Genomic DNA, 25,570 nt, shown 5'->3' with positions numbered 1-25,570 from the left:
TGGTGAATTTTTGTATGTTTAAAGAGTGTCATTGTTTTCAAATTATCCATAGCATGATATGTATATTTGTATACAGCAGGAGTTTTCCCTTTGTTTTTAGAATGGGTTTGTAGAAAAATAATGAAAAGGCTATTTTAAAATAATTTTTATTTACCACCTTTTCAAAAATTCACCTCAGACATTTCAAAAAAATCTGCATTCGCCTTTTTAATCCCCTCTGCTGTATTTTTTGGTTTTAGGTTATGCTTTTCTGGTTCCTGTTCTTGTTGCTACTTCTACGGAGATCCTGGGACTTTAAGTCGATACTGTCATGGGATGAGTCTTGGGGGACCCTCCGGGGGAGCTGAGTTTATTTTGAAAGTTCGAAGGATATGAATTGTTAGGCGTAAGGGAAGATTGTAGCAGATTATATTTTCTAAAGGTGATCATGACAATGTCTCCTATCATACATACTCTTCTAACAATGTGACTTTGATATTCCTGCTAACAAGAGGTGGATCTGTGCTAGGACTCCTCCCCCTTGAACCTGGTGGGCCTGTTATTGCTTCAAACAAGAGTATGATAGAATTGACACTGGGTGTGAGGGAACTAAGAAGCCACTTCTGATGTGAGGTTATAAAAATGTCATGTGCTTCTGGGGGTCTGTGTGGCTCAGTCGGTTAAGTGTCTGACTTCAGCTCAGGTCATGGTCGCACAGTTTGTGAGTTTGAGCCCCTCATCAGGCTCACTGCTGTCAGCACAGAGCCTACTTTGGATCCTCTGTCTCCCTCTCTTCCTGCCCCTCCCCCCCAAAATAAATAAACATTTAAAAATAAATTTAAATTTAAATTTAGGGGCGCCTGGGTGGCTCAGCCGGTTGGGCAGCCAACTACAGCTCAGGTCATGATCTCGTGGTCTGTGAGTTCGAGCCCCGCATCGGGCTGTGTGCTGACAGCTCAGAGCCTGGAGCTTGCTTCCGTTTCTGTGTCTCCTTCTCTCTCTGCCCTTTCCCTGCTTGCTCTCTGTCTCTCTGTCTCTCTCTCTCTCTCTCTCTCTCTCAAAAATAATAAACATTAAAAAAAATTTTTTTAATTTAAATTTTAAAAATGCCACACATTTCCACTTTGTTCTCTTTGGATACTAGCTTTGGGGGAAGCCAGCTACCATGTACACAGTCCATCTGTCCTGAGGCTGTCATGCTGTGAGGGAGTCCAAATTAGCCCATGAAGAGAGACCCCATAGTGAGCCCTAAGACTATAGGGAGAAAGAGAGATGTCCCAGCTGCTCCCCAATCCTTTGCCATTTCAACTCCAGCCACTGGGTGAGAGGCCATGAGCCAGATCTGCACAGCCTAGTCCTTCCCAAACTCCTGACCCACAGAAACTGTGAAACACACTGAAAATGATTGTTGCTGTTTAAGCTATGAAAAGCGATGCGTTATTGTGCAGTAAAACTGAAACAAGAGTTTTAAAACACTTCAACTCTGATCTCACATTCCCAATTTATGTGATGTTATTTTCCAGTACTTTTGTTGTATCTTTTGTTTTGACACCATCAACCAAAATTGTATGCAAAGACAATGTATAATTATTATTTTATGCACATGAGGTTTGTTTAGATTCATTTTCATATGCTTACCAATTTCTTTGCATACCAGCTTTTTCTTCTGAAGGAACATTCTTTTTTTCCTGAGATACATTCTTTAGAATTTCTTTTAGTGAAAGTGTACTGGTGATAAATACTCTCCTTGTCTGTTTTTCAGAAAATGCTTTTTTTCTTTTGAAAAATAATTTGCTGAGTACTCATCTCTATGTTGATCGTTTCTCCTTTCAGTGCTTTGAAGGTACTTTTCCAGTGCTTTCTCACTTCCATTTTTACTATTTGAGGACGTTTGCTTTTTAATTGATTACCATTCTTTTACAGGTTATCTGTCTCTTCTACCTGGCAGCTTTTTACAGTTTCTTGTTACCTTTAGTTCAGTTTTACTAAAATGGTCTAGGTTTGCATTTTTTAAAAAAGTTAATTGACTGTGTTTGATGCTTCATGTTTCCTGTATTTATGGATTACATTATTTTTTAATTCTAAAAAAGTCTCAATCTTTACCTCTATTTTATAATTCCACAACTCTAATGTAGTCCCTTCTCATTCTATTCTCCACATTTGGTTATCCTGCCTCCATATTTTCTCCATCCTAGACTCCAGCTCACCAATTCTCCTTCAGCTATGTCTAATCTGATGTGTATTCATTTCAACAATCATACTTTTCATTTCTAAATGTTCTACTTGGCTCTTGTTCAGGGTTACGTAGTTAATTTTGATATTCTCTTATTGGCTTATTCCTTTTGTTCTATAAAAATTTCATTCTTAGTTATATACTGCATTCGACAATTCCAGTATATTCTCAGGCATTTGTATCTATAATTTGTCATTTGCTCTTTGCCTCTGAGGACTCTCAATTTTAATGGCCTGTGTGCATTTCAGTGTTTGCTACATGAGTTTATATTTATTTGAAAGTGATATATGGGAATTCCAAGAGTTTTATTCCAGAAGAAATATGTGCTTCTGTTGGAAGCTAGGGGCTGCTAAGGACATGGGATCACATTAAATCCCTTAACAGGGCTTTAATGTGGGACACACAGGAGCATAGTAGGTCCTGGGCTTGATCTCCAGCTCTCAGCATTGAGATCAGAATTTTATATCTCATAGTTAGTTTTAGTTCCCTAATTTTCTATTTTGTGGGGTTTTGTTTGTTTGGGGAGAGGTGTGCAGATACCCTTGGAGAGTCCCTAAATTTGATGAACCCAATAATACATTTGAAAATGTTTTATCCAAGAACAAAATGTATTCCATCAGGAGAGTCCTCCCGAATAGCTATGGTGGATATCAGCCAGAACAGCTTCTACCGGACACAGTTTTATTACCTCATTTGTATCTCTCACTATCGTCAAGACAATTTTATTCTCACTTGACAGATGGGAGATTAAGGAACTAATGTTACATAGCCAGCAAGTAGAAGCACTCGTCAGTACTGGCACCAGAATTTGAACACAGATCGGTTGAAAGCCAAACTTGTGTTCCTCGCCATTATGTATGTAATATTGCCTCCCAGACACAAACTTCATAAAGATCTCTACCCTTTTAGAAGCATCTCTGCTGTGTCTTCTACTCTCTCTAGTTCCAGTTTTAGTATCTGCTTTTTAATGCTCTTCTATCATGACAGACGTTAGACTGAGCGGCTATCAGTGACTGCCAAGCCTTGATGCAAACACTGATAAGCTGCTCTGAGTTTGGAGAGAAAAGAAAAAAGAAGTCATCCGGCAGAACAGATATGGAAGTTTCAGGAACACAATCTGAGACATGAGTCATATAGAATTTTAAAGAGAAACTGCTATAATCTTCTTTAGAGCAAAGTTATTTTCCTCTATGCTCAAATTATTTTTTAAAAGTACAGAAATAAAACAAGAATTGTTCTCCCTGCTAATATTGCTACACTCCCAATTGTCTTTAGCAAAAGCAGAGGCAATAACCATTGGATGAAGTCTCTTCCACTTGTATGGAAAGAGATTACCCAGGCTTTATATGATATTAAGAACCTCACAATAAATATTGGGGTCTCATATCAAGTCCTCCTAATGAATTAAAAGTTAAGCATGTACAAATTTTAAAAAGCTAATTCCACCATTCAGTTATACTCCATTTGTTCTAAAGATTTTATTTCCTAATTCATGTCAACTTTTTTAAAAAAAGAGTAAATAAGTCTTCCCAGTTAAGTATTCCACTAATACTATTTTGAAATATCTGTTACTAAAATATTCATCTCCTCATCTTAAGATCATAAATATTTTAACCGACACCAAAACAAAATATTTTCTTTAAAAAAAAAAAGCTTATTTATTTTGAGAGAGAGAAAGAGAGAGAGAGAGCCAGGGAGGAGGAGAGAGAGAGAGGGAGGGAGAGAATCTCAAGCAGGCTCCTTTAGCTTGTTGTTAGTACAGAGCCCAATGTGGGGCTCAATCTCACCAACCATGAAATCATGACCTGCACAGAAATCTAGAGTCAGACACTTAACCAACTGAGCCACCCAGGTGCCCCCCCAAAATCTCTTTTTATAAGATAAATCAAACCACATTCAAATTTGATTTGTAAAATTTGGTTTCATGAGATTTTTAAAATATATTCACTTATTCATTCATTCCACAAACATTTACTCTGCATGTCTTGAATGCTAAACAACATGTGAGGGTCTAAAGAGCAAGGTGAAAGATTCTTGACTCCAAGCTGCTCACACCTGTACTACCACCTCTCATATGCCTACCTGGAAACACACACACACTCAGGATCCTGATGCTCTTTGTTAGTGGCTGCAAATAATCATTTCCCAAGTTAGAGCTTCAAAGTTTACAAATGAATTCTTAATGTCATAATAAGACAATCATTAAGTTCCAGTTTTTATGTATAATAATCATTTTCCCAAATACATACTGAACTCCTGTTGCAGGTAAATGGCTAATTGAGTTTTCAACTCTACTGAAAAAACTGTATTGAAACAAGCTTTGAGAAGTCTCATCTCTATTTTTACATCATGTTACTGTAGAATGACTCAGGCTAGGCCAAGTAAATTTTAAATATTTGTGAGTAATGGAAACTATGGAAAATCTGATAAAAAAAATATGTGCACATACATGAAAGTTTTGTATAAATTTCAGAAGGGGTTCAGGGAACCCCTAAAACTCTTCAACAGACCATTCAATAGGATCATGGGAATATCTGCTGACTGTCAGCAACTCCAGGGTGGGAACTTCAGCCATGTGTCATTCAAGTTAGATAGTATTTGTTGAATGAACACCCTGGCAGCATTGTTCTTGTGAAGCTTGCATTTTTATCTCCTCTTCCCCTGTGAATTTCCAAGTTCCACTTCCACATATATCCTTTCCTAAAACTTATTTGCTCGAGACAAATCCAACAGCCTAGGCAACAATCTTTTTTCCAGGCTCTACTTTCATAATTCTCCCTTCTCCACTTCACAAAAGGCACACCTCCTATCACCCAAATATTACAATGATGCATTGTCTCAGAGGGTAAAAACCACTCAGGCAGGCAAACAAAGAAACATTTCCAAGATACAGTTTCTGAGGGAGTGTCCCTTGAGAAAGAACAAAAAGATCCTTATAAGAAATACAAAGAAGCTATACTTCATCTTATCCAGAGGGTAAACTACTGGCAATCCCCATACCTTACTTCTATGTTGAGTAATTAGAATTCAGAAGTAAGATGATTATATGGGTTACATTTTAACACCTACTTGAATTAAAAGGTGGTCAGCCTTTTTCTTACAGAAAGACAATTTGACTTCTGAATTACTTCAACAAAGAACACTGACTTTGTTAGAAGGGCAGGTAACATCCAAAGAGCTGTATCTGCATTTCTGAGACTTTGGCAATATATATTTAAAGCATATGCACAATATAGAATACACTGAAAGTACATACTTGGTGAAATATAACCTTATGCCAAAAAATTAGATAACTTAAAAATGATCAAGGAAACAATGATGGATTTTTAAAATACTTTTAAAGGATATTTAAACAAAACTATTTGAGGCCCAAGGAATTAGAAGCAGTATGTTGATGAAGGGGTAACCCCATGAACAGATCCTTGCTGTCATCTACCTACAAAACTCAGCAAAGAAAGGAAGCGAACAATAGCAGTGAATTTGAACATCCAATACACTCTGCTGCCATATTAGAACAACCTCTCTTCTCTGAGCCCATAACAAAGCACTCAGAAGGTAAGCGTGACTTCCTGCAAAGCCCTTTCTAACCTCGCGTCTCAACTGTCCTAACTAATCTCTTTGTTCTGGGTGCAGTCAAGAAGAATGCACTTTATATCCACTGAACAACAATTTGTGAAGAAGTCAGATCTCATGTTATGCATTCTTACCACACACACACACACACACACACACACACACACACAACAGAAGCCCAAGGAAACTTTTGGAGGTGATAGATATGTTTAGTACCTTGAGTGTGGTAGTAAGTATCATTAGTGTATACATATGCACAAAATCATCAAATTATATACATTAACCATGCGTTATACCTGCAATTATACCTCAATAAAACTGTTTTTTAAAAGATAAGAATGCACTCTAAACAATATATCCTAACAAAGGCTATAGCAGAGTTCCTTGCTGAGAATTTCTTTTAAAGAAATCAATAATGCTATCTTCTCTAACCTTATTTTTGCTGCCATAATTATGTGTCCTCCTATACATATATTTATTTTATTGAAAGACAATAAAAGTATTGTTATAAAAATAAATATTCACATGGATTGAATTTCTTAAATATGAAAAATGAAACTATAAATGCACTAGAAAAATACAAGATAATATTTTTTTATGGAGGGGATGTGGATAAGGAGGATCATCCAAAGAAAGATTTAAAAATAAAGCCATAAAGGAAAAGGAAATTTCATTGCATAAAACGTGGTAAATTTTGAAAGGACATAAGTTAAAAGATCTATGATACGCTAGAAGGAAATATTTGCTACATATACGGCAAACATATCTATAATATAAATAGTTAATATCGATCATACAAACCATTCCTATAAATCAACAGGAAAATATTTTTTAAAAGAAAAATCACACAAAACGAGCAAAAAATACAAGCAGGCAATTCACAGAGGAAATACTAATAATCAATACCCACTCAGCCTTTGCTGTATTCAGAAAAATGCATATTAAGTAAAAAGTAATATATCATCTCCCACCTAACAAACTGCCAAAAACTTAGAAGATGAATAGTACATAATGTCGTTTTTAGTATTGGGAAACAGGTAGTCTTATTGTTTACAAAAGAGAAAGTAAATGGTACATTTTAGAAGGGTGATTTCACAGTATCTGTCAAAATTAAAAATTGTTGGGTTGTATTTCTAAAGATCTATTGTGTGAGAATGCTTACTGTTAAACCCAAACAAGCAGGTGCAGCATTGCTTATAAAGTGACACACAGGTGCTAGTCACTTGGATAGGACTCCTTTAGATTACAACTGGCTGAGCCCACAACATCTGGGTATTTCAGTCCTAATTGCTAGTTTTCTGTATGGGAGAATATGAGGCAATGTTGGATTCCTCTTTTCACAGGGATTGAGTCATTCTCTATAATGAATAATCCTTGGAGAAACAGCCCATAGTGTACTGACCGGCTTCATCAACTAGAGACCAACCCACCAAAGCTTCCACAGCAGCTGTCAAGATCTCTAGAATTGATTTGGGAGCAAGAATTTTCCATCTGAGTTCCTAAATCTGATTGATTGTAACATAGTATAAGATCATCACATGATTAAAAATTCCTGTGCATTCTAACAATATTATTATGTTCATGCATACATGTACAGTAGGTTGGTCATTTTTTGTTTTTATTCTTTAACAAAACCAATATTAACTCAGTTCACCAATCAATGCCAATCAACGAGTTGGGACAAAAGCCAAGAAGTTGGAGAGTAGTAGGAATGAGTAAGCAGGCTACTGCTTCTTTTGAGCAAAACAATGAATTTTCATGTTATTTCTACCACCTCTAAAGGAAAGAAACGGAGTCCCAGAAGAAGCATAAAATAGTGTTTAGATTCCCATAATCCTGCTTAGTTTATTTACAATTCTCTCCTTCATTTTTCCTGCCTGTCCAGATGGGTTTCTTCTTTATTTCTCAAACTGAATTATGTTCACTGTCTTTAAGATGTTAAATACTTCAAAGGCCTTCCTCTTTAGTTCCTCACAAACAAAAGTCATAAGCTCTTACCTTTGCCGAATTATGCTGGGGTTAGCTGTCACTAAATGACTTTTGGATCCAACATCTTTAGTGTATTCACTTGACAAAGGAGGAAGATTGCATCTAGAGAAACAAAAACATTTTAGAATGATTTACAAACTTTTAAATCAAGTCTGTTTTCATGACAAATGGGAATTTTACTAGGTCTAGCTCAGTTCAAAAATAATCATTTTTATCACCTCTCCCTTTTAATAGTCATTAGATGACTAACTATAACCATCTTCAAAGTGCAGTCATAAAAACTAGTCCTGTTTAGAAGAAAGAAAATGTTAGCTAGAGAGTTAAGTGATCTATTAAAAAAGAGACATTAACTATTCCATTCAAAATATTTTTGAGGCGGTAGGACAGAAAGTATTAGGTTTGAAACTGGAACTCAAGAGGGTGTGGTACATGAAGGACACAGGACTACAGTGTTCTCTGTATACCCCAAAACCTCAAGACACAGGTAAGAATTGTATTTGCTTATGGTTTTTCTTTATTTTCCCAAATTCTAAATTTTACAATGTACATTCAGAGCAAACTCTGCCATCTAAATCAATATATGCCCAATGCATGTGTTGACTACTGGTGAACACATAGTGATTTGTTATCTAAAGAAATGCACTGATTCTCCACTGTCCCAGTTCAGCCAAGGGAAAGAGTACAGATGACGGTTTCCTGGTGACAAAAATAACTCCCCTCCCTCACCACACACACACACACACACACACACACACACACACACACACCACCCCAGCAGCGCTGGCTGCTTTCCTTGGCCACAATGTCTTATGAATGTTTACAATGGAAAATATGGCAACTGCATATCCAAATTCCATGGCTTTCTACCAGGGGAACATTAGGCAAGTTAATTCATCTGCCTGGCCTCAGTTTCCCCATTACACAAAATGAGGATAATGGCTTTTCCTTTCTAATGAGGCTGTTCTAAGGATTACAGTAAAAAATGTGTAAGAAGTCCCTAGCTTGATACCTCACACATAGTAAAAACTAAAAAATATCATGTATCAGAAGTATATATACATATAACTAAATATATACATATTATTTATGAAGACCCTAAATGAATCTGTACTTTACATTAGGTTTTCTTTTATTACTCTGTCCTACTTTCTCCTCTCCACCCATAGCTCTAACTTGACTCCTACCACATCAGGGCATGTCTAACTTGTCACTATTTCAACAAACTAAAACTTCATGTGTTTGTAGTGAACAAGAGCTCTGCCATTCCCCCAACTACTAAATTTGCCCTACAAATTTCCCCAGGGCATGGAATTGTCCATGCACCCACTCAGCTGATCAGCTCAAGTTCCTTGATGTTATCTTGTATTTGCTCTGTGACTCCTACCACATCAGGGCATCCTGGGTGGAACTTGTCTCAGTTGATTTGGAATGTTCCTTTCATCTGCTCTGCAGTAATGAGATATTGGGTTTTCAGGCAGCTACCCACAGATTAATTGGTCAGGCAGTTGGTGACTTTTGCTGAGTGCCCACTGAGAACAAACACAATGGTCACTGTAAGCGGGTGAAGGGGAAGCCAAGTCACAGGGCCTCCTCTTGAGATGTCTAGAGCCTAGTGGTCACACCATATCTCGTGTGGTTTCTGAGAACCCTTGTGGGGGAATGAGCTTAAGCATTACCAACCAGGCTCATCCAGCAATGGTGCTATGATCTTGAGATTTAACTGACCTTTGCAAAGATGAAGGTGATTTCAAGGATAAAACATAAGCTAAAATTTGGGCATTTATCTCGTAAGGAAGATCTGATCTTGATAACATTTTAGAATCAAACATGTTATAGAAAAACTGTAACCTCTGAATACTGCTGGGGAGTTCAGCCAACTTGTTTTGACATTATTAATGACACAGAGCAGTATTTAATTCCCGTAGGTTGACCCATGGCTCCTATGTCTGGGTTCCTTTATACCTTCTGTCACATAGTAAAAGCTCAAGAAAAACTCCCGGATACTGATTGTCAAATCCTACAACACAGGGAAATGCTTAAAACAATTAAGATAACCTTTGAACATGCATTTCTGGAAAATAATGACACTGTATTTTGGTGTAAGTATCTGCCTTAAGTTCTTCTGGGTAAACTTTCTCTTCAAGTGCAAATGTCTGTGGCACTTCCTTATAGCTCTTCTCTTAGAAAAAGCACACTGTAACTTTAGCTCCTCAATTCCTAAATTGATAATTACATAGATTTACAAAGAAGGCATATTTAATACAAATTGTTTCTAATAAGGCTTAATTGTGTAAAAGTGTTTCAAAATTTGTATTATTGTTTGTTGGTACAATTAACAGATATTAATGGCTAATGTGTCTTGGTAACCGTGCTCATGATCCTGAAAGATTGATCACAGAATTGATGAGAAATGAATATTCTTTGATTGGGGAGTAAAGTGGTTGGGTTTGGTGAAGAGGAATCTTTAAACAGAAAAAAATCATAAAAGTACTTTTAAAATGTCATACATATCATTCATCATCAGGGAAATACAAATCAAAACTACAATGAGATATCACCTGACACCTGTGAGAATGGCTAAAATCAACAACACAAGAAATAACAGGTGTTGGCGAGGATGAGGAAAAAGGGGAACCCTCTTGCACTGTTTGTAGGAATGCAAACTGGTACAGTCACTCTGGAAAACAATATGGAGTTACCTTAAAAAGTTAAAAATTGAACTACCCTATCATCCAGCAATTGAACTGCAAGGTACTTACTCAAAGAATACAAACACACTAGTTCAAAGGGATACACCCTGATGTTTGTTATGCATTATCTACAACAATAGCCAAACTATGAAAACAACCCAAGTGTCCATCAACTGATGATCAGATAAAGAAGTGGTAATCATATACATAATGGAATATTACTCAGCCATAAAAAAGAATGAAATCTTGCCATTTGCAGTGATGAGGATGGAGCTAAAGAGTATTGTGCTGATGAAATAAGTGAGTCAAATAAAGAGAAATACCATATGATTTCACTCATATGTGGAATTTAGGAAACAAAACAATCGAGCATAGGGGGAAAAGAGAGAGACGCAAACCAGGAAACAGACTCTTAACTACATCGAACAAACTGATGGTTACTAGAGAAGTGTGTGTGGGAATGGGCTGAATAGGCCATGGGGATTAAGGAAGGCACTTGTTGTGATGAGCACCAGGTATTGTGAGAAGTATTGAATCACTATATTGTACACCTGAAACTAGTATTATAATGTATGTTAACTAACTGGAGTTCAAATAAAAACTTTAAAAAATGTTATACATAATTAAGCATGCAAAATACACATTTGAGCCTAATTCCAAGGTACCAAAATTATGTTACCCTCACTTGTATCTCTGAGCCACCCAAATCATCTCCAAGATGCAATTACCATTACCTCTGGCTTCCAGACCTTCCAGATAAATTTTATTCAACAATATTATTTTTTAAGTGTTGTATTGGGTTATAGAGCAAACATTTACTTTGAAAAACAAGAAATAGGGGCGCCTGGGTGGCTCAGTCGGTTAAGCGTCCAACTTGGGCTCAGGTCATGATCTCGTGGTCCATGAGTTTGATCCCCGCGTCGGGCTCTGTGCTGACTGCTCAGAGCCTGGAGCCTGTTTCAGATTCTGTGTCTCCCTCTCTCTCTGCCCCTCCCCTGCTCATGCTCTGTCTCTCTCTGTCTCAAAAATAAATAAACGTTTAAAAAAAATAAAAAAAAAAAGAAAAACAAGAAATAAATTTTTAGCATTAGAAAATGTACTTGAAGAGGGCACTTGTGATAAGCACTGGGTGATACATATAAGTAATGAATAACTAAATTCTACTCCTGAATCCAATATTACACTATATGTTAACTAACCAGAATTTAAATTCAAACGTTAAAAAGTAACAAATAAAGTAAAATTTTAAAAATGCACTTGAAAATACCTAAGCGAAGAAAAGTGTGATATTGTTATATCCTAATACTGAAAAAACACTTTGAAGTAATGTGGTATATCCCTGTGTGCAGATAAGGCTGTTTTTGGATCTGTTCTGTCACTGTAACTGTCCCTGCACCCTATAGTCTAATACCAGACATACTACATGCTTTCTAATCATATGTACTCACTAAACATTTAATTTTGAACGTATGATACTACCTCAATTTTCTCAGGGTGCCCAAAAATTGTGCATGAAGCAACCATTTCTAAGTAGATCCATAAATGGTCAAATAAGAATAATTTATAAACAGATTGTCAACCTTTAATTACTCTCATATTATAAACCATAAATGAGGCTTTTAAAGAATTTAAGTGCATTATGAAAATGGCCCTATTCTTTGCAGGTGTTCAAGACGGTGTCATAGGAAGACCCCATACTCATCTCCTCCCCTGGGCACACCAATTGCTATAGCATTATAGCAATTATAGAGCATATCCTTAAGGAGAAAAGTACTTGAGCCCCAGATCATGCACCCCAACCCCTGGGACCTGCATCAGAGAGACGAGGCCCCAAAATGTCTGGCTTTGAAAACCAGCATGGCTTATACCCAGAAGACCCAAAGGACTATAGGAAACTAAGACTCCCATCTTAAAAGGGCTCGTGCACAGACTCATTTACCCTGGGAATCAGCATGAAAATGGCAAGTTGAAAAGCACCTTGACCATATGTGAATGAAATGCACGGGCTAATCTTAAAGCATCTGCCAGAAAGGCAAGGGTCTGTTGGAACTCTCTCCAGGAATGGAGGTGATTCCACGGGTTATTTTTGCACTCTCCTACCTTGCCGGCACCACTTTCCCTGAACTGGTGCTCCAATTCCCTCCTTTGATATAAAATTCCAAACTTAGCAGGCATGAATCCTATTGTTTTCTGCCCTGCCAAAGCCTGTGGAAGGACATGCTCCAGTCTGGCGCTGTCTTGTAGACCCGTGTCTCCAAAGTCAGCAGCTGCATGCAGGACACACAAAGGATGCCCCTCAAACACCTGGCTCTGGGCCAAGGGGAACTTGTGTATCTGGGCCCCACAGGTCTTAAACAATTAGAGAAACAGTTCCTGGCAGGCAACCAACCCCAGGTCACTGAACAGACAGCAAACTAAAACAGATCCCCATCTTCCTGTAACCATTCTTTGAGGACCGGGACACATAACTGTTTGACACAATACATAGACACAAACACAGAGTGTCAAGCAAAATGAGGAAAAGAGGTATATTCTTCAGTTGAAAGAACAAGATAAAACCCCAGAACAAAATCTTAATGAAATGGAGATAAGTAATTTACCTGATAGAGTTCAAAGTAATGATCACAAAGATGCTCACCAATCTCAGGAGAGTGGATGAACACAGAAAGAATTTCAACAAACAGATATAAAATATAAGAAAGTACCAAACAGGGGCACCTGGGTGGCTCAGTCAGTTAAGCATCTGACTCTTGATATTGGCACAGGTCATGATCTCACCATCTGTTGGACTGAGCCCCATGTCCGGACTCTGCGCTGGCAGCATGGAACCTGCTTGGGATTCACTCTCTCCCTCTCTCTCTGCCCCTGCCCCACTTGCTCTCTCTCTCTCTCTCTCTCTCTCTCTCTCTCTCTCTCTATCTCTCTCACAAAATAAATAAACATTTAAAAATTTTTAAAAAAGAAAATACCAAACAGAAGTCATAGAGTAGAAAAATACAATAACTGAACTGAAAAATACACTAGAGGGTTTCAACAGCAGAGTAGATGAAATAGAAGAAAGTATCAGTCATCTGGAAGGCAGGACATTGGAACTCACCCAAACAAAGCAGCAAAAAGAAAAAAAGAAAAAAAGAACTTTGAAGTGAAGATAGTTTAAGAACCTCTGGGACAACATCAAGTAGATCAACATTTGCATAATATGGGGGATACCAGGAGGAGAAGAGAAAGGGACAGAAAATTTACTTGAAGAAATGATTACTGAAAACTTCCCTAACCTGGGGAATGAAATAGACGTTCAGATTTAGAAAGTCCAGAGAGTTAAAAAAAAAAAAAAAAAAAGATACATCTAGAGACCCACACGAGGACACATTATAGTTAAAATGTCAAAAGTTAGGAGTGCTGGATGGCTCAGTCAGTTAAGCACCCAACTCTTGATTTTGGCTCAGGTCACGATCTCATGGTTTGTGGGATCGAGCCTTGTGTTGGGCTCTATGCTAACAGAGCAGAGCCTGCTTGGGATTCCCTCTCTCTCTCTTCCTGTGTCCTTTCCCTGGTGTCTCTCTCTCTCTTTCTCTCTCTCTCTTTCAAAATAAATAAATAAACGTTTAAAAAATATCAAAGTTAAAGATAGAATCTTAAAGCAGCAAGAGAAAAACAACTTAATATATATAAGGAAACCCTCTTAAGACTATATTCAGACTTTAGCAGAAACCTTGCAGATCAGAAGGAAATGGCATGATATATTCTAGGTATGGAAAGCAAAAAACTGCCAATCAAGAAGACTGTAGCTGGCAAGGTTATCATTCAATTGAAGGAGAGATAGAGGGCTTTCCAGACAAGCAAAAACTAAAGGAACACCACCAAACTGGCCTTACAAGAAACATTAAAGGAACTTCTTTAGGGCACCTGTATGGCTCAGTTAAGTGTCTGACGTTGGCTCAGGTCATGATCTCATGGTTCATGGGTTTGATCCCCACCTCAGGCTCTGTGCTGACAGCTCAGAGCCTGGAGCCTGCTTCGGATTCTGTGTCTCCCTCTCTCTCTGCTCCTCCCCTGCTCATGCCCTGTATCTCTGTGTCTCTCAAAAATGAATAAACATTAAAAAAAATTTAAGGAACTTCTTTAAACTGAAGAGAAAGGGCACTTATTAATAACAAGAAAACATATGAAAGTGAAATTTTCATTGGTAAAGGCAAATATATAATAAAGGTAATGGACTAATCATTTACAAAGTTACCATGAAGGTTAAAATATAAAACGAGTAAAAATAATTATAATTACAATAATTAGTTAAAGGATACACAAAATAAAAGGATGTAAAACATGACATCAAAAACAAAACATGGACAGAGGACTAAAAATGTATGGTTTTAGTATGTATTCAAACTTAACTTACTATCAACTTAAAATAGACTAGTCTGAATATATAGGCTGATATATGTAAGCCTCATGGTAGCCACAAAGCAAAAACTTACAGTAGATATACAAAAGATAATAAGAATGGAATTGGAACATAACACTGAAGAAAGGTATCAAACCATATGGGGGAGAGTACAAAAGAAGAAACAAAGAGGAACTAGAAAAAGCCAGAAAACAATGAACTAAATGACAAAAGTACATACCTACCTATACTTAGTTTAAATATAAGTGGACTAAATTCTCCAATCAAAAGACATAGAGTGTCCATCAGTGGATGAAAGGATAGCGACGCCTGGGTGCTCAGTTGGTTAAGCATCTGACTCTTGATCTTGGCTCAAGTGATGATCTCACAGTTTGTGGGATCTGTGCTGACAACATGGAGCCTGCTTGAGATTCTCTCTCTCCTTCTCTCTCTCTGCCCCTTCCTTGTTCTCTCTCACTCTCTGTCTCTCCCTCTCTCACAAAAATAAGTACATAAAAACTTTAAAAAATGGATGAAAGGATAAAGATGATGAGGTATATACATACAATGGAATACTACTCAGTTATAAAAAAGAATGAAATCTTGCCATTTGTCACAACACAGATAGACCTTGAGAGTATTACCATAAGTGAACTAAGTCACAGAGAAAGACAAATGCTTTGTGATTTCACTTATATGTGGAATCAAAAACACAAAACAAACAAAACAAAACAAAATTCATAGATGGAGAAAACAGATTGGTGTTATTAGAGGGGACAGGGATGGGAGTGGGAGAAATGGGAACAGGGGGTCAGGAAATACAAATCTCCAGTCAGAAAATAAATAAGTCATGGGAGTAACATAGAGCATGATGACTATAGTCAATAATTACCCTATTGCATATTATGTAATTTTATATGGTAATGGGGAAATGAGACTTATTGTGGTGATTGTTTCAGCGCGTACAAATAACAAATCATTATGTTGTACACCTAAAACTAATGTTAATTATAGTTCAATTTAAAAAAAGAAAATGGTGCTATTCTTGAAATTAAATCAAAGGCACATGCACACATCACTCTAACTCTTTGAATTCTTAGTCCTCACCTCTCCCATTACTCTATGAACATTATGCTTAATGCTGGGCTATGCACCCTAACCACAAACACTCATTAATTCTGAATTTGAATACAGCAATGTTGATGGCCTATAATGCAGTCTTAGTCTTGTTTATTTACAATAAATAAATATAGATAACCTCCTAAAATGCTTAGGTCTAGTCTTCAACACGTTAAGTTTAAAATATGCATCTTCCTAAATGTAGTGACACACACATATACACACTTAGGAATAATATAAAAATACATTTATGTTACTGCCTCCTGCCAGATTATACTAAGGCCTCTTGAAATCACTTAAATTCCCTGAATCTGTGAGTATAATAACCACTCCTCCTTGTTCCTTACATAGTTTTTGGAAAGAGCAAATAAACATACTCAAGAGGAAGCTGAAAATATAAACTAGACTACACAAACTGTTACAATTACATGCTATTCATATAATCACAGATAGAACCAGTTTCCACAGTGGAAAGGCTTGAGGAATTGTCCACTCCAACTCCCTCATAAAGACTGGCAAACTGAGCCCCAGCAAGGAAAAATGATGTGCAGTAGGTCACAGAGCTAGTTTGTGGCAAGGGCTTGTCTCCTCCCTCTTCCCCACTGTGCTCTTTGCTGGCTCCTCAGCCTCTCCCTAATGCCAGTGCATTGAAGTGGGTACCTGAGTTTGGCCCCAGGGCCTTTGCTCTTCCCATCAACCTAAACAGTGGCCACTCCCATAGCATAAATATCTCTCCAGCCTCATCTCACTGCACTGTGGCAGCACTTGGCATCTTTTCCACATTAAAGCCTCAGAAAGGCTCTTCCTGTCCCCAGGGTGAAATGGAGAGAGGGCTCACTCCACACACCACTTACCAGAAGGTTCCTGATCCCTCACCCTCTGTCTCTGAATTACCCCTATCAGAGCCCTAGCACATCTCTAGGTTCTAAATACAAGACAGAATAGTTTTGGTTTTGTTTTTAATGTTTTTAATGAGTATTTCTTTATTTTGAGAGAGAGGGAGAGAGAGAGTAGGGGAGAGGCAGAGAGAGAGGGAGAGAGAGAATTCCAAGCAGGCTCCATTCCACAATGTGGGTCTGGAACCCACAAACCATGAGATCAAGACCTGAGCTGAAATCAAGAGCTGGATACTGACACAATGGAGCCACCCCGGTGCCCCCAAGGCAGAATTGTTTAACGTACTGTTTCTAGACCCAGCTAAGGCCCAAACAAAGCAGGAGCTCAATAAATAGATGCTGTATTGACTTGAATTATGAGAACTACATTATTATTTTCTACATTTTCTTATTGTTTATATATATTGCAATAATAATAATAATTGCAATGGAGAGGAAAACATAGTCCTACACTGGAAAAACTATGGCAGGGCGCATCCATGAAGGAAAGACAGATATAGAAGAATCTCCCCACTGTGCTACAGGCTTCACCAAGATAAAAAGTTCTTCTAAGAAGCCCAACTCTCGTTCTCTGAGTGGGAGCTTGGCCCTCCCCCAGGTACATGGCTTCCCCTGAAATACTCACAAGGAGTGCTTTCACTCTCCCCTATTCCATGGAGCTCAGAGGTGGTTTAGTGTACTCTTAGCCACCTTTGACCATTTCTAGACCATTATTTATTTACCCTTAAACATGAACACAAAAACCAAATCCCATGCCACTGTTCCCCTTCCTTTACTCAGCGTCTTCCTTCCCTCTGTGTTGCTGTAGGCCTCCATCTTCCTGGCCCTGGAGCCCTCTGGCACACGGGTCATAGTTATTCCTACTTCAGGGAGACTTTGGGCTTTGGGGTCCACCTGAAAGAATCTCCACAATACAGCTTCAAAGTTCCTACACTTCTGCAGTTACATGTGTCTTCTTTTTCTGCCACATGTCCTATCATCCCCCAGACAAACTGAGTTCTGCCATCATATACTCCAGTGGGCCACTCTTTGACATCGGTTCTTATGATTCCATCTCTCCATCTTTGCCACCACCCACTCCCTTGGGGCTCTGAATGACCCTGTCCTTTGGCCCCGTTTGGTGCCCTTCGTCTCTTGATCATGCTCCTCAAAGCCCACTTGCTAACCAGCCCAGACTTCAAGGTGTGTCACCTCACACTTTCTCTAGCCAGGATCCTCCATGTTGTCACTCCCCATTCTTCCTCCCTCTCAGCCACACAATCGCAAACTCATGTTAATCCAATCACTTGCTGTCTTCACTCCTGGTCAAAATCACCCACAAGTGCAGGTTGGCACCACTACAGGTTGATGGTCTCTAGCCCTGGCTGGCTGCATCTTAGCAATTCTTTTACATGGCCCTGTAGAAGCCTCCTATTTTCCCCTCGAAGTGACATGTCACCACTCAGTCCCTTTACCAAGCTTCCTCCCTGCACAAAAGTTATGACCCCTCCTTCCTTCCAGTGTTCCTAGCCAAACACACATCATCAGATCCCTCTTCAAATCCCACTGGCTACTTACAAACATTTTTTGTGAAAAACAGAGAAGAAAAGGGTGTAGAGTGTAATGAATAAATGAAAATGTGTATTCACAGTCAATTTTTAAATCAATTTTTAAAGTTTTTGTCACCTGACTGTATAATCTAACACAAAAGCTCAGTGTTTCTACTTTTGGGTTTCCCCATGACCTCTGAACCCTTCTTGGCTTTGTACTTTCTTGGGGCATGTTCCCCTGCTCCCCAGCCCTCTCCTAAATTCACTTGTACATGAACTTGAAGGGAAGCTAAAGAGCAGTTACAATTGATTAATCACAAGTGACTAGTTTTGAAAGGCCCCAGGGCTTGTGGGAGGTGTGGGGAAAAGGGGAGAAGGCAGAGGCCGCGCTGTGGGTGCTCTCTCTTACCGCATGACAAAATTTGCTTCATCTATTTGACGGCCACAGCCACTCTTCTTCAGAATCCCACCATTTCCCACCACCGCGCATTTCTTCAAGGGCAGCTGGAATGGGGTTGCCTAGCAACAGAAAACAAGGCGGGTTTTCACTGCAGAGAACACACAACTGCTCACAAAATCATTGTTTACAGCAGATCCATTGGAGGAATTTGATTGAAGACTGGGCAGAGCAAAAGAGCATGTGGAAAGAAAGATGCCAAGAAGTTTGTAAAGAATCCACTAGCCTGTTCCTAAAAGAAAGAAAGGAAAGAAAGAAAGAAAGAAGAAAAAGGAACTTTGATTCCCTGAAGTGACCATGTACATCGTGTCTCCTAGGGAAAATAGAAAAATCCAGGTCTATTTTTAATGGCATTAAACTGGGAACAAACTCAAATGAATTCTATCCCCCTATCTGAGTGCAATTTCATTAATTCCTACAATCCTCAATTCCCTCCACAAATGTTGCTCAGTGCTTCTTATGCTAACTGTCCAGGGTAAATACAAAGATACAAAAAATCACAGGCCTCAGACTCACAGCCTGGGATGTAGGGAGACTGTGAACATAAAAAATTATGTAACAGACCCTAACGTAATGCTGAAATTGTTGTAGAAGAAGTATGCTCTAAATGCTATGGAGAATCCCACACAGGAGGAAAAAGGCAAATTTCTGCCAAGCCAACTCAGGGAAGGCTTTCTCACTTGAGATGAATCTTACAGGATGAATAGGATTTTGCCAGGCAGAGAAAGCAGTATAAACAAAGGCACAAAGTATGCTGAAAGTACATGCTGTGTTTATGAGAAAATGTACACTTTGGGTGGGTCTGTCTAGAACCTGGGAGGCACTAAGGGACAAATGACTGTGCAAACCAGACGGCATGTGACTTTCCTCCTGCAAACATTGAAGTGGAGTGTAAAGAAAATGTTCAGTGTACCTGAGTGTTCCCTGACGTGCTATTTATAGTATGAGGGACTTTCAAAACCTAGCAATAGCCCCTAAAAGTGAAATGCATCATCCAGTGTCTTTTAGCTGGGTCAGGAAGAAGCCCCAGGAAAATGATCTCCTGCTTACTAAAACAATGCCTAGTGGTTGGAGTTCTTTGGGGGAAGACCTCACATCTACATAACTGGTGCATAAAATAACTATTCTGATATTAAGTGGGCCATTTTGGGTGAATTCAAAGCAAATAATATGGACTATACCAAGAGAGTAAGTGGAATAAATACATGAATATAAAAGGGCTTCACATAGGCATAAAGTAATTAAGCCAGAAAAATAAAATCCCAGGCGTCTGTGTGAAACTGAGGTAGGCACTTCATGCACACAAGAAAAAAATTTACTTCCTCTATTTCTAGTATGTAAAAGGAACAGCCAGAGCTATGAAAATATAGTTCATAAAGATACAGTACTTAAACTGTAAAGTCCAAGTATTTGCCAGCACACAATTAAGGACTCGCTACATGACTGCAACAGAGAACAGTCCACAGAACCCCAGAGCAGGATACAGAGAGGAAGGACAGACAAAGACCAGAACTCTAACACTTCCAGATTGTTCCAGGATGATATGTGCAATTTTTCTCAGTCACTCCTGAGGAGCATTTGAAGTCAACATTAGAAATACATTGGTTAGATCTATAATATGTTGGGAGTAGATTTAAGCAATTATGCTCAAATCAGCTATTCATTTATTCCACAAGTATTTACTGAGTACCTACTATGTTCCAGGCACTATTCTGGGTGACAGGACATAAGTAATAACCTCTGTTCCTATGGAGCTTACATTCTAGAGGGTAAACAGATAATAAGTGAAGTCAAACGAGTAAAATGAACAGTATGTCAGACGGTGACACGGACTGTGGAGAGAAACAAATCATTGGCATGAGACAATCAAGAAATGCTTTTGAAGAACTGCAATTTAAATAGGATGGTTGGGGAAGAACTCAAGGAGACATGTAAGCAAATCCCTGAAGATAAGGTAGTGAGCATTACAGATATATCTGGAGGGAACCGCTGATGTAGACCTGGTGTAGTCACTCTGGAAAACAGTATGGAGGTTCCTTAAAAAACGAAAAATAGAACTACTCTACAACCTAGCAATTGCACTACTAGGCGTTTATCCACGGGATACAGGTGTGCTGTTTCGAAGGGACACATGCACCCCCATGTTTATAGCAGCACCATCAACAATAGCCAAAGTATGGAAAGAGCCCAAATGTCCATTGATAGATGAATGGATAAAGAAGAAGTGGTATATATATACAATGGAGTATTACTCAGCAAACAAAAAGAATGAAATCTTGCCATTTGCAACCACGTGGATGGAACTGGAGGATATTATGCTAAGTGAAATTAGTCATTCAGAGAAAGACAAAAATCATGACTTCACTCATATGAGGACTTTAAGAGACAAAACAGATGAACATAAGGGAAGGGAAACAAAAATAATATAAAAACAGGGAGGGGGACAAAACAAAAGAGACTCATAAATGGAGAACAAACTGAGGGTTACTGGAGGGGTTGTGAGAGGGGGGATGGGCTAAATGGGTAAGGGGCATTAAGGAATCTACTGAAATCATTGCTTCACTATATACTAACTAATTGGGATGTAAATTTAAAAAAAATAAAAAATAAAGTTAAATTTAAAAAAAAAAGAAAAGTAGTTCAGATTTCTGGCCTATTAGATAATCTTAGGAAAGTTGAAAGAAAAAAAAGGGCAAAAATTAGGTCTTTAATGTTTTATGGCATGAATGAAGGTGAAAAGATTTGTTACAGGCTCAAAGACTTTTTCAGAAACAAATTACAAATGCTACCTGCTAAATTATTCCTGGCTTACAATATGACTTCTGGAAGAATGCTGTTAAGATCTGAAGAATTTAAACCATGTTGTGCCTTATGTAAATAGCTCTAGAGCATCCCAGAATGGTTTTTATAATTAAGTGAATGAAGCATTATTTACCAGAGTCATTTCCAAAGCCAGATGCCTCACTTCTTCCTCTTCATGTGCAATCCACACAAGACAACAAAGCAGTAAGGGCCAGTGACTTTAATCACTAACATGAGGACACTCAGTGCCTACTCATCTTATATCCCACTAGATGTCTTGAATGATAATTACACTATCTCTATGAGGAACTGAGTTAATCACCATCAGTCACTAACCATGTTAGAGTCTGAGCTTGTCTTGCTGGGAGGGGATGAGGTAGGAGGTACTCAGAGGAAAAAAAAATGTAAAGCACTTAGTAGATAGAGAACTGGATTAAACAATGCTGCAGTAACTATTTTTACAGGAATATGCAACATTTTGGCAAGAACACCTCTGATACAAATTGTTACAATGGTCTTTGAGAGAGGCTATCTTTGAGGCATGTCTACAATGTAAAAAATTAGCATCCTGCATAGATGCAAAATAAAAATCAAAGAATAAAAATTGTTCCATAGAACCACTGTAGGGCAAGATCAGATATTGGGGGCAGGATGTAATGTCCCTACATCCAAGTTATAATAACTAACTAACCTTAAATCTGCTTCTTGGGAGCACCAGGGGGCCAAAAAGTTTAAAAGCCCGTAGTGGACCCACTTGGATTCTGTGAAAATAAATAAAGGAAAACCTCCTTCAAAACAGAGTCCAGAAGTCCTGAAGAAAGAGCTCTCAAGCATGTACCACTAATTGCAGCTTACTTTACATATCTTGGCAGGAGGAAGCTTATGTTACTACCCCAGCAGGAGGAAGAAGATTTTGTTCTAGCCCAGCAACAGCCCAGCCAATGAGAACTGCTACATCTTAGCCAATGAGAAGTCACCACAACCATGAACACTCTCCTTTTCCTCCAATGAACTCTCATTCAAAACCACCACCCCCCGCTCAACTCCTCCCTTATCTCTCTAAAAGCAAAACCCTCTTTGTTCTCCAGACCTGTCTATAGTTCATTAAAGTTTGCATGTCCCAAACTGCAGTTGCTCTGCTGTTCCCAAATAGACTCATTTTGTTGATAAAATAACTGGCTACTTTATTTTTAAGGTTGACAATTCTGTCCATAGTGGAGCTCTGCTAGACACAACCTAAGCTCTGAACAAACAAGAGGGGGCTGTGCAGTACCCAGAATTATGAGAATTGAGTAACAGATTGAACCACATTAAGCAAACTAATGGTCAATTAAATAGCTTTAATTTCAAGAATTTACCTAAGCAACAAGCTAGTATTTTTAAATACTCTCTTGCTTTTGAAGATGGCAACAAAATACTCCATTGTTTTAAATGTAATACAAAATATATCAGATTACTATTATAATTCTCACCATAACTCACTGCTTCAGTGTTAGTTTCCAGACAAGCCAAATAACTTTTGTACCTACCTTCCTCTCGATTCTTTCTCCTCTGTCTTCCTTCTACCACTTCCTGATCCTGTTTCACCTGTAACCGACATTGCTTGCTTGGTTGCTTACACTTGGGGGGCAGGGTTGGGAGGGGAGAATTCCATAAATATTTCTGAATAAATATTTTATAACAAAAAAGTGAGGCTATCAAGCTAAATTTTGCTTATTTTGTTACACATGTAACTGTATGCTGATACTCTTAGCTAAAAGAGCTGGACTTTTATTTTCGTACTTCATAATTCAAAGGAAAATTTTTTGCCTGTTTGTTTTGTGCTGCTACTCCCTCCAAACTCTTGTCTTTGATAGGAAGGGGGAGCAAGTCTCCCATGTCTGCAGTTGTGTTTTAAAGCTAGAAAAATTACCAGACCATTTAGTATTCAGAACACCACCAAGTGCCACTATTAAGAAGAGGAATCACTGTCAGTGTTAGATGTGGGTCTCAAGTCTTAATAGAAAAGCATAGATTCTGATTTGCAAGCCTTCAAAGAGGCCTGAAAGGCTGTCACTATATGCCAGCTGCTATTAGGCATGATGTCAAAACATATGCTTGCCTTATTGATGAAAATCTCAAGGTTTTGTCCATTAGAACATGAACTTGCACTTCTAATTGTAGCCCAACCCATTCATTTCTATGTACCCTCACCCACATACCCACATGGACTCCCACACATAATTATGCTTCACCCACACACATAATTTAATTTCTCACCCATATGTTAATTATATCCTCAACTTAGGCATCTAAATACACCCCCTGTCTTACATCTAATTACAGCCCCCCTCTTATGAATGTAATTACACCATTCAGCCACCCATCTAATTATGCCCTCCTTGACATATTTAATTGCACTGCCCGCTCAAGGACCTAATTACATTCTAACCAGTGCATCAATTAAGCCCCCAACCCTCCAACAATATTCTTCAGATGCACATCTATCTGTACCCCACTGTATTATTTCAACTAAGGATTGACAACTTCCCATAAGTGAATTCCTAGTAAGCATAGTACCCAACTAACAAGCAAAATAATTACAAGATGCAGCTGAATCAAAAGCAGCTTTGTTTCTTTCCAGCAAAAAAACAAATATGTATTTGTTTTTTCAGTCATTTAACCAGCCCCTTGGAAGTCCAAATTAAAATTTCTTTTGTTTTCTTACTTTGCGTGTGTAAGCATTTTTTATGATGAAAATATCTAGTAATTAGTTAATTTATTTCAGAGACTAATTCTTCTCATTACAGACATTTAATTATTGAACCCTTTAAAACCATTATCCAAAACCTTGCCTGGGGATATATAAGTACTAATTATAGAATATTTCCATATCCACTCCACACAAAGAAGATTCATCATCCTTCAATTACATGAAAGTGAATTTCCAGAAAGCTGCTGCTAAGATTTGTATTCCTTATTCCATTAATAAAATTGTGATTTTAAAAAAGATAAACTCAGTGTTAATATTCTTTCTACACAGGATGCATCTCTGGAAATTGAATGACGTGATATATTTATATGTTGGGTACTATTTCTCCAGTAAAATTTTTGATTCAATCCATTATAAAGAATAACACGCATTTCAGAGAGTATTATGCATTTTTCACATATAATCTGTAGTCGGGATACAACCTCTTGGAGTCAAATATTACATCAGTTCATGGGACCATTCGGTAGATTTATTAAATGATTCATAATCAACTCCCAGTTAATTGAAATTTGTTACCAACGTTGTTTCTGACCCATGAATGCCAAAGCAGTGAGGAAGGCCGTACCTCTCCTTTAGGCCAGAGGTTGGCCACATTTCAAAAGTTCTCAGACCTGGGAGATTTTTTTGTGGTGGAAAGGAAAGGACTATGAAGGGCAAGGCCAATATTTCAAAGGTAGCGGCCAGTGATTCTAAGAAGAGCAAAAAATGGCAGCAGCAGCAGCAGCAGCGGGAACCTTCAAGCTTCATGCCGTTACCGCACCTTGCATTCTCAAATCCCGATGTAGAGGTACCACCTCAAGAACCTTTCTCTGTAAATACAGTGCATCTTCCTGTGGACGAGCATTGCCCTCGAGTCTACCTGCCTGCATCCAAGCCCTGACTTAATGTTCCTTCTAGCACCACTGGCGACTTACTTAACCTCGGTGCCTTGGCGTTCTCATTCGTAATAATGGTACCCACCCCAGACAGTTGTTGTGAGGATTAAATGAGTTATGTCTGGCACAAAGTAAGTGATCGATACTGTTATTTTATTTTTAATGGACCAACATTTTCTCAGCAAGACAGCCTAGAAATCTTGAACTCACTGTTGCTCCTCTCTCAATATCATCACCCTATCACTTACCTCTGCAGAGACTATTCTGTTCTCCTTCCACCCTCACTGCAAAATTG

General features: G+C 38.4%; 1 protein-coding gene across 2 annotated transcripts in view; it reads right to left on the bottom strand.

Annotated features, from left to right (window-relative positions):
* The window catches only part of ST8SIA1 (ST8 alpha-N-acetyl-neuraminide alpha-2,8-sialyltransferase 1), a 138,215-nt gene that overhangs the window by 39,958 nt on the left and 72,687 nt on the right, over nt 1-25,570 (bottom strand). Inside the window, exons 3-4 of one of the 2 annotated variants that reach the window (XM_040488684.1) lie at nt 18,799-18,908; nt 7,784-7,876 (exon numbers count right to left, since the gene is read on the bottom strand). In XM_040488684.1, coding sequence (XP_040344618.1) covers nt 7,784-7,876; nt 18,799-18,908 — 203 coding nt within the window. The remainder of the gene's footprint in view (nt 1-7,783; nt 7,877-18,798; nt 18,909-25,570) is intronic. The other variant, XM_040488685.1, reaches the window with a different exon arrangement.

The sequence above is a fragment of the Herpailurus yagouaroundi genome, unplaced genomic scaffold, assembly GCF_014898765.1.
Source record: "Herpailurus yagouaroundi ecotype Mexico unplaced genomic scaffold, PumYag 166, whole genome shotgun sequence".
In the NCBI taxonomy this organism is placed as follows: domain Eukaryota; kingdom Metazoa; phylum Chordata; class Mammalia; order Carnivora; family Felidae; genus Herpailurus; species Herpailurus yagouaroundi.
The sequence above is the reverse complement of the archived record's forward strand: the minus strand, read 5'-3'. Positions and strand labels throughout refer to the sequence as shown.